The sequence below is a fragment of the Geotrypetes seraphini genome, chromosome 19 (assembly GCF_902459505.1).
Source record: "Geotrypetes seraphini chromosome 19, aGeoSer1.1, whole genome shotgun sequence".
In the NCBI taxonomy this organism is placed as follows: domain Eukaryota; kingdom Metazoa; phylum Chordata; class Amphibia; order Gymnophiona; family Dermophiidae; genus Geotrypetes; species Geotrypetes seraphini.
In genome coordinates, this window is record NC_047102.1 from 16348872 (window position 1) to 16362716 (window position 13845).

The following is a 13845-nucleotide window of genomic DNA, read 5'->3' on the forward strand; positions in this document are numbered from 1 at the left end:
TATTCAGTTAAGAGAGACATTCTTTACTAATCAATAGGAGGAAATATTTTTTCACTCAGAGAATAGTTAAGCTCTGGAACGCTTTGTCAGAGGATGTGGTAAGAGCGGGTAATGTAGCTGGTTTTTAAAACAGGTTTGGACAAGTTCCTGGAGGAAAGGTCCGCAGTCTGCTGTTGACGGTAGGAATGCTGCTACTATTTGGGTTTCTGTCAGGTACTTGTAACTTGGACTGGCCTCCGCGAAGATAGGATACAATACATCATTCTGGCAGGGCAAAACCACTGGTTCTTAGAATGGAAGATTTTTTAAGTTTACAATCCTACTGAAAGCCTGAATGTTGCATCGGAGTGTTAAATACATAAACCCTAACATTTTCAGGTTGTAATTCATCTGACAAAGGGGCAATGCTCAAAAGCTTGTGGTAAGAGTTTTCATTCTACTGTGAAATTAGTACAAAAATTGCCCTGGCATGCTCAAACTAATGAGCAAGAAAATTACTGCCACATTAAAATCACAGCAGTAATCTGTGGCTCGAAGCTAAACGTCAACTTTCCTCTCAGTGCCTGAGATGCAACTGGCTCAGGTACAGGCACGTGAAAATTGGCTTTAAAAACCATTCTCCCACCCCTTTACCTCTCAGATACTAACTCCCTGGTAGTCCAGTGACCCCCCACCTCCCAACCAGTGTTCCCGCTAAGCTGCGCTGGCGCACAAAATATTACATCGCAGCGCACAAGTTTCTCGTCACAGCGCACACACGTGCTTGCAGGCAGGCGAGCTGGCAGTCCATGTAACGCGTCGCAAAGGTAAGGGGAGGCTGGGGGAGGAATCGGACGTCGGGGTGGGGGTGCGAGCAGGGAGGGGGGCGATCGGAAGAGGCGTACGGCAGATGGCAGGGCGGCGAGAGGAGAATCGGGCGAGTTGGCTCATAACTTGCTGGCGCCCGATATTTTTAGCTCACAGTGAAAAAAGTTTGCTCACAACACCCGCCCGCTTAGAGGGAGCACTGCTCCCAACCTTCTTTAATATTAAAAAAAATGCTCAGTGGTATAGTGCTGCCAGTCCCCTCCCTTCCCCTGTCACAGAAACAATCCTTAGTAGACTAGCATTTGCCCAACCACCTCCACAATCCTTATACCTCAAATGAGGCAGGAGCAATGCCCATTCACTCCTGCCTCCAGGTGCTCTCATTTGCAAAATGGAGGTGCAATGCACCGGATAGGGCCTGTCTACTATATAAAAAGAGAAATTCCCTTATATGACAGACAGATTCTGCCAGTACATCCCATGATACATTGCATGGGGTGAAATGCTGCCATTTTGCAGATGACAATGCCCAGAAGCATTGCTCCTGCCTTGTGTGAAGTACAGGGGTTTGGGGGGGGGGGGGGGTGTATGTGGTCTCCTGCTAGACTACCAGGAATTGATTTTAGAACTTGGAGGGGGGGGGGAAAGAAGGGCCAGAGGGAGGAGGAGTCACTAGATCACCAGGGAATTTTTTTATATTAGGAAAGGGGGGGAGGGGGTCAGGTCAGAAGAGGAAGCCATTTAACCACCAGCAAGTTAATATCAGAGAGGGCAGAGGTTGGAAGGCAATCAAGGGATAGGAGGGGTGAGGTGCTTGGTTCGGAGAGAAGCTGCTAGGGACCAGTTCACAAAGCAGTCCAAGACAAAGTGATCATGGAGGAGGGAGAGAAGGGGAGATGCTAGACACCCTCTCCTCTCAACCAACCCTTCTATGCTGTCCCAGAACTAGCTGCAGGATAGTAAATGATTATTAACACGCATTTAAATGTATTTTAATGCAGTCTATACAGTAAGGGTTTCAAAATGAGTTAATACCTATGTGAACCCTATCTGCACTGCTACCCTGTGCAAAACTACTTAACACTAGCATTAACTGCTGCACAGTTTTCTACATAGGCCCCTTCAATGCTAAACATAAGAAAATAAAATTTAAAAAAATTGAACTTCCAGCAAAACTAACTTGGACTTTATCATACCTCAGCCAATAAAAAATACCTGAAATTATACAGAAGCCACTAAACAGATGGATATCAATGTAAAAGATGAATAAAAAGAACGTAAGAACAGCCATACTGGGTCAGACCAATTGTCCATCTATCCCAGTATCCTGTTTCCATAGTGACCAATCCAGGTCACAAGTGCCTGGCAGAAACCCAAATAGTAGCAAAGAGAGACAGAGCTAAAAAAGAAAAAAAAAAAAAAAAAAAGGATTCTCAGAACAATCCATCTCTATTGCTAAATAAAAATAAATCCCCTCTTTTACAAAGATGCACTAGTGGCTGCCATGTGGCAAAAGTCCCAAAGCCCTTTAAATCCCTAGGGGCTTTGGGGCAGTTGCGGGCGCTCGTGAGGCTTTATAAAAGATGGGGGGGGGGGGGGAGAGTGGAAATCTTATGTTTCTACCATCTTTATTTTCACCTTTCTTCCTACAAATATAAAAATTCTATTCTCACGGTGTCATTTGTTTTTTTATAATAAAAAGAAGTTACATGGAGTCTATCTTTTTTCTTGTAAACAGCTATTATGGAGCCAGAATTTTTTTTTTTTAGACTGCATTGATTTGTTTCAGGTTTCAACCTATATTAAAGTACCTCGCTTGGAAAACTAGAAATATCATAAGCTAAGACTGGCCAGGCCTTCACATTCTCCCATAAATTAGCTACCTCCTTAATATAGTGGTTCACGGCCCTCTATATTTAGAGACCCACTGAAGAGCTGTGACAAATCAAATCACCGCATGATATCTAACATCATTTTACCCCACAATCTTCTTTTCATATAACTAAACAAAACTGATAAATTTAATAGGAATACAGATTATAATGGCAGATAAAAGCCCATAAGAATCAGGTAGTCTGCTCAATTGCGTAATGCAAAGCCAGAGACCTACTTTAGAGAATGACACGGTGACAAAATTCATCACCGTTCCCGTCCCCACGGATAACCGTGGGAAACCATCTTCATGTCGTTCTTTAAGGAGAGAGGGAAGAATCAGAGTATGAATGGCCACAACTACTGACCCGCAAGCTTTGCTTTGAAGAATGCTGAGATTGAGCAGCAACATTCCAGAGCAGATATTGTGATGTCATAATGCCTCATTCCACCAGTGCCTAAGAGCCAATCATATCAGTGATGTCACAATGGCTTCATTATCCTTGGCTCCCGTAAGAATCAGAGTATAATTGGGCACAACCACTGACCCGCAAGCTTTGCTTTGAAGAATGCTGGTGTAGAAGGACCGAGGTTGAAATAGACACTAGAAAATGACATGGGATTATTTCCTGTGGTTATCTGCGGGGACAGGAACAGTGATGAATTTTGTCACCGTGTCATTCTCTACTACTGATCTTTCTTAAGTGATACAACTGTAAGACAGAAAATGCATCTTAAAGCATTAAAAAAGAAGACACCTAGGAGAGTTCCCTCATCTACACAATGTATACTAGTATCCTGTCATCTTTCACATTTGCTATAAGACACTGGTGCTTACTTTTAAGGCTTTGCATGGGCTTACATCAGACATCAGTATATGTCTGAATTATTTCATTATGATTTACCTGGAGTCTTATAGTTTGTTACAGGACTATCTAGAGAGCTAAAGGTCCTTTTTTTCTTTTGCCACCTCAACATTGTGGAACTCACTACCAAGGGATCTTTGGACTGTGAAGGACTATTGCCTTTTTCAGATACGTGTGAAGAACTGTCTTTTTGTAGAATATTTAGGTGATCAAGATTTCTTGAAATAAAACACTGCTGTACATTTATTGGAAATAAAATTGATGGTTTTCTGAGAGCAGAAGGGTTTACTTTGAGTTACACATGACATCTTTTGATTGCTATAGTGTTCTTTTTGTATTATTTTGTATAAAACATATTGGGTTCCTTTTAGGATCATATGCATTTAAACAAGTGTAAATAAATGAAATTCTTTGACAAGAGAATATGTATGTCAAGGTGTCCCAAAGCTGGTTCTGTTACCATTATGGCACAACACAGGACTTCAAGGTGGGATGATGGGATCCACTAGTCCACCAGGGATTAACTTCCCAGTAGGAACAGTCTAATTCCAATACTAGATTCTCCTAATTATAATTTAATTTTGGTTTGGCAAGTAACACAGCCTTAAGGGAACATGGTAAGACAGCAGTCTAATATAACACGTTACATAGTTTTTTTATTGTCTTTTTGTTGGCAGTCTCTCTGGGCACTGAAGAGAAAGCATTCAGCTCCAATGGAATTACTGGACTCTGTGCCATAAGTCTTGGTTTACAATTGATTTTTCCCCTATTGGGGTCAACACACAAAGACCATTTATCTAATCTTAACTAATAGCATTTTTTTTCATAGTCTATTAGTTTGCTGTTATTCTTTTTTAATGACCTGCAAACTGAGTCGAGCTCCTTAGGGAGATGATCCGGTATATAAAATTGAATATTAGATTAGAATCATACAATAGTGACCATTGCAAACAGCCTGTAAGCCCCCAGAAGCAGGAAAATACCTGTTGTACCTGAATTTAACTTTCCTTGAGCTACTACTGGAAAACATGAACTAAATCTCAGGATCATCCGACTCCTCTCTTTCCTTCTCTTTATATATCCAACGGACCGTCAAAACTTGTCGTTTCCTTCTATAAAACATTGCTAAAATCTGGATTTTCCTTTCTGAGCACACTGCCAAGATCCTCATCCACGCTCTCGTCACCTCTTGCCTAGATTACTGCAACTTGCTTCTTGTAGATCTTCTGCTAAGCCATCTCGCTCTCCTTCAATCTGTTCAGAATTCTGCTGCATGCCTCATTTTCCACCAGTGTTGTTACGCTGACATTATCCCTCTCAAGTTCCTTCATTTGCTCCCTGTCCACTTCCACATATAGTTTCAATTCCTCTCACTGACTTGAAACTCCTCAATATCTCTCTTATATCTCCCTATACTCCACCCCAGGAACTACGTTTGTTGGGCAAGTCTCTCTTATTTGATCTCTTCTACTGCCAACTCCTAACTCCATCTCTTCCGCCTTGCTGCGCTATATGCATGGAACAACCTGCCTGACTTGGTACATCAGGCTCAGTCTCTGGCGGTATTCATATCCAGGCTAAAAGCCCACATTTTTGAAGCTGCGTTTAAGTTCTAACTCCATCAACTCTTGTAAAACACCATATTTGTTGTCATTCCCTCCCTCATCTTCTCTACCTCTTCACCTCTATATGAACTGAATATATTTATTCACCATTTTTGTTCAGTGTCTGTCACAATTAGATTGTAAGCTCTTTTAAGCAGGGACAGTCTCTTGTGTGTTTAATGTACAGAACTGCATGCGTCTGGTAGCGCTATAGAAATAATAAATAGTAGTAGTAAATCCAATTCCATCTCAAAGTGATTTTGCACTTTAGCACGTTAGTCTGTCTCCTGTTACAGTAAAAAAAAAAAATTATAATAAGTAAATTGTAAGAAGACACAGTTAAACAAAATTAAAGCTGGTCTATAAAGACTAGAGGACCTTCCTGGATGTAAGAACAAAAATAAATACTGCCAGATCCTGTTTGCTCATCTTCCTTCCAATACCTACATACAACCTATTACTGAAAAGGAGTCAGCTAAAATGCTAATTCTATATCCAAATCCAGTGGTGACTTTCTTCCTAATCACCAACCAGGAACCTTTATGAATTTACTTTATCACTACTGCAGAGCCTGCCAAATCTCACACTTCTCTTATTTCCCTCTAAGGATCCTCTGCACTTACTCCCAAACATTTTTTAATTCTGTTAAAATGTTTACCTGTAAAGGATTTTCCATACACCCACCACCTTCTCTGAAGAAATGGTTCCTTGTTACCACTTGCTCTAAAATGTTCCACTGAAAAGTGTCTGCCTCCTTCCTGTACATTAGTTACATTTTTGAGCTATTTGGACACTTGGCATCTGACTTATGAAAGCAAAGCAAGAGAGAAGCCTATACCGAATAAGAGACATTTTAAACTAAATTAATCACACATTCTACTTCTATGTAATGGACATAAAAGGTGATATTCATGAGTAAATCCATTCTGGTTCATGTCCAAACTATCTGAGGAAAAGTACATGGATAATCAGTAATATTTTATCTATTTAAAATGTTTATAATTTGTACATATGAACTTTTTTTTAAACGTTTATGGCAAAGTGGAATAGAAAAGCAAATCAGGAGTCTAAAACTCATTCAGAGAACATGCATAAGTCAAAATGCCAATATCACCACAATTTATAAATATTTAAGAGGCCAGTGTAAATAAACCAATAAAAATGTTGCATGTTAGCAACATTTTTACAATATTTAGTTATGGGATACAAAATGAGCTTCTGGCTCATCTGCATCCAACAGCTAAATGTAATGAAAAATTTTTCATGGATTCCCATCCACACCAATGCAAAGTTTTATTAAATAGTTCTCTGCACGCTGTGACAGCAGATACTTAAATGAGACCCTGGCTCCATGTCGGAGGGCCCCTTCCCTGAGGAACCTAAATTCCCTAGGGGAGCTAGAAACCTGCCAAGCAACTCCCACCCCTTTTCATCCCCACCTTGGAAAAACTCATTCCCTTCAAGCATCAAAACTAACTAACTCCTCCTACTCCTAGGCTCCTATCCCAAAGGTTGCAATCCCAATAGGAGGGGTTAGGGATGGCAAGAACAATCCCCACTTGCTACTGTCCTGGGGACTGCCATTCTGATAAATTACATAGTAGCATAGTGGATGAGAACAAATAATATGTTGAAATTGGCCAATCTGCTCAGTAGGGTGTTTAGGGTTGTAACTGTCAATCCAAGCAGGTTATCGCTGAAAGGAGAAGGGGTGATAATCTGCATGAAGGGCAATTAAATCCTTAACCACCCTACAGGGCAGTGTATGGGTCACTCTGAAATGCCACCAGAGATCAGGAAATGCCCTTTGAGCTGCCATTTTAAAAAAGTAGAGTTTAATTCACACTTGCCCCTACTGGGTTGCAACTTTTGGGGTTAAGTCCTGAAGTGGATAGAGGGGGGCTGAGCTAATGGGAGATGTATGTGTTCTTACAGCGAGCCCTAGAGTAGGGTTAGAGAGATGGGAAGTTTCACAGGACATTAACATAAAAAAAAAACAAGAAATGAGGTCCCCCAAGAAAGCTGCGCTGCTGGTCCCATCTCAGAGGCTACCTTTTTAAATGCTTGTCACTATTATGTGAAAAGGCTAGAGGGATGGGAGGTGTAGTTTTCTCACTGCAAAAAAACATGAGAATGCAAAGGTTTTTTTCATGGCCATTTTCATAAACTTTATGAGTAGCTATGTGCAAAAGCTTATTACTTCAAATTCCACTTTTGCAAAGTCACTTTTTACTTTAGTACATCAGCCTCAAAGAGAATAGATGTATTTATTTGTAACCAGCCCTCATCAGTGTGAACAGACTTGTTCGAGAGTTGCAATTTGTAATTAAGAAATGGAACACTAGTCATAATCGTATTCTAAATAGTTCAAAGCACACTAACACCATTAACACACCGTTTGCCAAAAGGCTCACTTTATTTAGTGGACTCTTTGGCAAAACACTTTAACGGCATTAGTAGGAATGCTATTAGTAAATTACTCTGATGATAAATTAATATTTAAGTCCCGAACCACAATTTCTTGATGTTGACTACTCAAAAGAATGCAAAAATTTGTAAGTTACATTAGCGTTTTCAGATTTAAGAATTCTATTTTTACACTATTATCATCATGGAACAAAAAGGTCTTACTATAGCTTATATTCCCAAAATCTATGAAGGAAACCTTTATTATAACTGTGCAAGCCATAACAAAAATCCAATAGCTTACTTTATTTACTAGTCCATTGGCCTTCACTCCGAGTCCAAAGGCCATCAACAGGCCATCAACAGGCCATTTTCAGGATACCTCTAATGAATGTGCAAGAGAGATATTTGCAAGCCTACTGCCTCCATTACATCCAAATCTCTCTCATGCATGTTCACTAGTATCCTGAAAACCTGACTTGTTTGTGGCCCTTGAAGTGAAGACCAAGGCACTAGTCAATAATAAGCATTCTAGGTCAACAACAGCATAAAAGTAAATACACAGCTTAATACATTCTCAGCTAGAAACCAGAGAAATCTACACCTAAACTTGACTGCCTACACCAGAGGTTCTTAAACCTAGCCCTGGCGAATCTTAGTCTATCAGGTTTTCAGGATATCCACAATAAATATTCATGACATTGATTTGTAAGAACTGTTTCCATTGCATGCAGATCCTGACAGTCTGGAATTCTAGGCTTGGGAAATCTCTGGACTAAGTAATGAGCTGAACTACAATCAACACAGGCAAAATACTACATTTTTAGCATAATACAGTATATCACTTTAGTCCGTAAAAAGGAGTCAAACACAGATTCTTATCGAAAAGGGCTTAATTTTAAAAAACAAGAAGTTAAAAAAAGGGGGAGGTACATGTCTACACCTCTGGTGAGCAGATTGGACTGGATGCTTGCTGTAAAAAGCTCAGAGGATCAGAGAAGCCAGAACAACAAACCATAGCAACAAAATTTACTGTAGCTATGCAAGCCTAAATCTATTACAGAAAAGTTGTTAAAAATATTTGTTTGTAAAACAGTGGGAGTATTTTTACTAAACTGGGGTAAGAACTAGCACACATTTACCGCACTTTAAAAAGGTTTACTATAGGACATGCATTGGCCAATTTGTACACTCACACCGTACGCTAAAACAATATTTTTTATTTTCTGGGAAGGGGTTGTGTTTGGCGGTGGGAAGTGGATGCACTAGTGCTGATCAATTAGCAAGCGAGGCTATGTGCTAACTGCACGGGGAGGTCCACCGATGGATCAAAAACTGGCTGGCAGACAGGAAGCAGAGGGTTGGTGTAAAGGGCCATTACTCGGACTGGCAAGGGGTCACGAGCGGGGTTCCTCAAGGATCGGTGCTGGGACCGCTCCTGTTTAACATATTCATTGACGACCTGGAGGCGGGAACAAAATGCGAGGTCATCAAATTTGCAGATGACACCAAACTATTCAGCAAGGTTGAAACCACGGTTGACTGCGAGAATCTCCAAAGGGATCTTACGACATTGGAAGAATGGGCGAAAAAGTGGCAAATGAGCTTCAATGTAGGGAAATGCAAGGTCATGCATATAGGGAGAAGGAACCCGATGTTCACTTACAAAATGGGGGGATCAATGCTAGGGGTCAGTAATCTGGAAAGAGACTTGGGAGTGATGTAGACACGACATTGAAGGCGTCGGCACAATGCGCCACAGCCTCGAGGAAAGCAAACCAAATGTTAGGTATCATTAAGAAGGGTATCTCGACCAGAACGAAGGAAGTCATCCTGCCACTGTACCGGGCTATGGTGCGCCCGCATCTGGAATACTGTGTACAGTACTGGTCACCGTACCTCAAAAAGGACATGGCAATGTTTGAGGGAGTCCAGAGAAGAGCAACTAAACTGATTAAGGGTATGGAAAACCTTACATACACTGACAGACTGAAGAAGCTGGGGCTGTTCTCCCTGGAAAAGCGGAGACTCAGAGGAGATATGATAGAGACCTTCAAGATCCTGAGGGGCATCGAAAAGGTTGACAAAGACAGATTTTTCAATTTGAAAGAAACCACAAGAACAAGGGGTCACTCGATGAAATTGAAGGGGGACAGGTTTAAAACAAACGCAAGGAAGTACTTTTTCACACAGAGGGTGGTGGACACATGGAACACCCTTCCGGAGGCCGTGATAAGAAATAGCACAGTACAGGGTTTCAAGGATGACCTGGATAGGTTCCTGGAAGACAAAGGGATTGAGGGGTACAGATAAGAGCAGTGGAAGGTTTAGAGATAACTGTAGAGGTAGGCAATAAAATTAGTCAGGGACCGCTGACCAGGCAATATGCCTGATGGGCCGCCGCGTGAGCGGACCGCTGGGCTGGATGGACCTCTGGTCTGCCCCGGCGGAGGCGACTACTTATGTACTTATGTACTTATAACTGATTAGAATGGGACTAATGCAAGGGCCCTTAGGGCTGGATTCCCTTTATCGGTACACTGTTGGCGACTACCTTAAAAGTGGCCGATTGTGTGTCAATCACGTGATGGCGACAGTTACAGAATCGTGCCTCTGGCAAAGTTAGGTGCTGGAAACGTAGGTCAGAGTTTTCTAGTCCTACATTTCCGGCAACTACCTTTGATGTGAATCATGCCTCTTCCGGCATTAGCCACATCTACAGTGGCATTAGGTAGTCTAAAGCGACTATGGAGGCATGATTCAGGTGCCGCTCTTTTAGGCGCTGGTAGGTGCCTTGAAACTCAGTTAAAAACTCTTAGTTTGAAATACTAGCTTTACCAAAGCCACGGCAAAAGTGGCCTTAGCGTGGCTCTTACTTGGGATTGATTGTCCCAAGTGCTAAGGTCATTTTTGCTGCAGCTGGAAAATGTGTGATTTTCCCATTTTCTGAGTTAATGGCCATGTGCTAATATTGCCATTAGTGCATGGCCATTAAAAAAAAACTTACTGTGTGAGACCCTACCTCCACCTATTGTGTAGACAATAAGGCCTGGATTCTCTAAAGGTGTCAATTTTTTAGGTGCTGGTAGGTGCCCAAGCTTGTTGTTTTTTTTTTTTTTTTTAAAAACCCATTTAAATGCCGTTCTTTCAGTAAAGAACAGATAGCTTCAATGCACAGTTATTTCCAATGATTATCAGAAAATGAAAATGCAAAGCTCAAAAAGTGTTTTAGGAAATTGGCTTCGTACAGTAAGATGGTACTGTCGAAGTCATCTTCCGAAAGACTCATCACTAGCCTTGTCAAATACCTTATTTGCATATAGCATGTTGAAAATGTGACTTCAAACACCAAACTATACAAATGTAACAAACCATAAAGAGGTAACCCAAAGCTCTTATTTTGCCCAAAACACAACATTTTAAATGATTTTTTGTACTTATTAGCCAAAGGATTATTTAGGCCACCTTTTATGAAGCTGTTAGCCTTTTTTTTTTTTTTTTAAATCGCTGGTTGCGGCAATAAAAGCTCCAATACTCACAGAATTCCTATGAGCATTGGAGCTAATACCACTGTGGCAGTGAAAAAACAGTGTAACGTGGCATCATAAAAGGGGGGGGGTCATTTGAAAACACACATTCTAAAAGTTCTCCAGTTTACTTTTCATACTTATATAGGCTTGAAAGATAAGCTTTGTGCTTTCCCAAGAAAATAAGATTATTTTCTCTTTGAATTCAAAAGAAATAGATGATTCCAAATAACTGGCCTTATTCCAAGATCTCCTTTCCTTTTGTTTAGAGATGTTCTAATATTTTTTATATAAATGATGCATATGTTTCTATATAATTATACATAAAGACAAGAGGCAATTCTATATCTACTAAGTGTTGGATTTCTTAAAAAAAAAATACTCCTAGTAAGACTCCTCAAGTTACACTGGATCATCTACTAAATTCACAAACATGCCTCAGGCATATTTTTCTATTGACATCACTAGACAAGCCACATAGGGGTTGAAAGTCCATCACTAGACAAGCCACATAAAGGTTGAAAGTCTATTACAAAATAGTTTTCTTCAATCATTTTAAAGAGGATATACAGTACTGAAATAAATGACAACATTTTTTTAGTAAAATGCTAACTTCTGCCATTAATATCCACTTATCAGTATGTGAAGAGCTTACCAGAATAAAATTAAATGAAGTACTACAGTAAATTGTAAACGTATAACTAGTATGTATCCATCTCCTTCTCTTAAATTCATTGTATATACTCTCTGTATGTAATGTACTTAATCTTCTCCCTCACTTAAATTGTAAACGTATAACTAGTTTGACTCCATGATTGCTTTGTTATGTTCCTCAATCTCAACCGCATTGTCTATTTCATCTAACTGTTGTGAACCGCCTAGAACTCCCTGGGTATGGCGGTATACAAAAATAAAATTAATATTATTATTATTACTATGCTTTAAAAAAAAGTCTGTAGGGGACTCAACTGGGCTATAAGGCGAATAAGATTTACTGTAACACATGAGTTCCACACTTTGGTTAAACTGTAAAATTCCACACCATGGACTCCTCAGCTTCAGGATAAGCTGTATTATAAAAAGGCATTAGCATCATATCTATGCCCCCCCTTTACTAAGCCACAGCAGAGGTTTGTACCGTGGCCCAAAGCACTAAACGCTCCAATGCTCATAGGATTCCTCTGAGCGTTGGATCATTTAGCACTGTGGGTCGCGGTAGAAATCACTACCGCAGCTTAGTAAAAAAAGGCCTATGTTATGTAAATGTTCTGATTTGTGCTCATTAGATGCTTAATAAGTATCATGTCTCCTTTTTAGCATGTATATCTCTATTTGAATTTCAGTGCTGTTAATAAGTATGCTAATTTAGCGCATGCTAAATGCTAACGCATGCAAACATGTCCATAGGATATAATGGACAAGTTAGCATTTAGCGTAGTGCCTTAGTAAAAGGATCCCTATACTGTATTTTTAAACTGTTTCATGGTAATGCTATTATTTAACTTTCAATTTATTGATTTTAACTTTACCTCTTTCACTGCACTTATCTTTATATTTGGTCTTTTTTACTACTGTTAGGCTGCTAACAAAATTGTAAGTTTTATGTTGAATCTCTTCAGAAAGGTGGTTAATAAATCTCAATAAACAAATAAAATTACAACAGCTTCTATTCTGGCTTGAACGGCCAAAGAATAACGAGTTATATTAAACGTTAAAACCTTAAAAAACACTTTCACAAGTACTAGTGAAGCTAAACAGCATATCAAAAAGAACCTGACAGGTCCGGTGTAGATATAAATCTGCAGTGCTCAAGTTACACATAACATGCAAGATCTCACAAGACCTAAATATGGCCCTGCATCAAAGCATGAACGTTTAACGTAAAAGCAAACGAAACATAGATCTTGCTTCTTCCTGGGGGGGGGGGGGGGGGAGGGAAACCCTTGCAAGATCTAGGTCGTATATAATGCTGTCAGGACCGGCATCGTGCCCACGTCACTCGGGCCTACGAGCCATGTCACCGTGGAAAGCCCGAGCTGCCAAGGCTCCTCTCGTTTCCCAACGACAGCCGAACCCTCCGAAACCCGAGACTCGGGATTTCGGGTTTCACTCTCCCCGGACACCAGCTGCACCTGTCATCGGACCTGGCAGCGGCCCTCCCCCTCCCCTCCCCCATTCCAGGCAACTTGCACCCAACCAGGACCCCCCTCCCGTCCCCGCAGGCGCTTTATTTCTTTGGAAGTCAGCACCCCGGCAACGGGGACATCATTTACCAGTCAAGACCGGCCAGGGCTCACCGGTTACTAGAAAGAGCAGCGCGTTTAACCGGGGGGGGAAGCCGGTCGGTATTCTCTCCCGCCTCCCTCACCTCTCTGGGTACGAGGTGGTTCTTCTCCTCGCCGGGCACCATCTCTCCCGCCGCGCGCACTGGGGGAGTTGGGGGGGAGAGGGGATTCGGCTCGAGCCGTGGTAGTGGGGGGTCAACAGCGGAGCGCGGGTACCTCCATCCTTCTCCCAAAGGGCACGGAAGAAGACGGCGCGGTGGGAGGGGGAAAGAAATAAAAAAACAAAAAAAAAAAAGACTCGGCCGCCGAAGCTTCGGTTCCCCCCCCACCCCCTGCCCGAAAGACGGCCCACAGCCGCCGCAGTGACAGGCTGCGCGCACAGGAGGCGAATGGAAAAATGGCCGCCTCCTCGTCTCGCGAGAGCAGGGGTGGGGGGGGGTGGAAATCCCGGCTGACGTCACTTCCTCTGCGCTCGAGG

The 13845-nt window shown here is 41.5% G+C and overlaps 1 protein-coding gene across 5 annotated transcripts in view; it reads right to left on the reverse strand.

Moving 5' to 3' along the window:
* Positions 1 to 13725, reverse strand: part of USP47 (ubiquitin specific peptidase 47) — a 114537-nt gene extending 100812 nt beyond the window's left edge. For 2 of the 5 annotated variants that reach the window (XM_033927886.1, XM_033927889.1), the window contains exon 1: positions 13451 to 13723. In XM_033927886.1, the coding sequence (XP_033783777.1) occupies positions 13451 to 13492 (42 nt within the window). In that variant the 5' untranslated portion in view covers positions 13493 to 13723. Of the gene's footprint in view, positions 1 to 13379 lie in introns of all 5 variants that reach the window. The other 3 variants (XM_033927888.1, XM_033927887.1, XM_033927890.1) reach the window with 2 other exon arrangements.
* Positions 13726 to 13845: the final 120 nt, after the last annotated feature.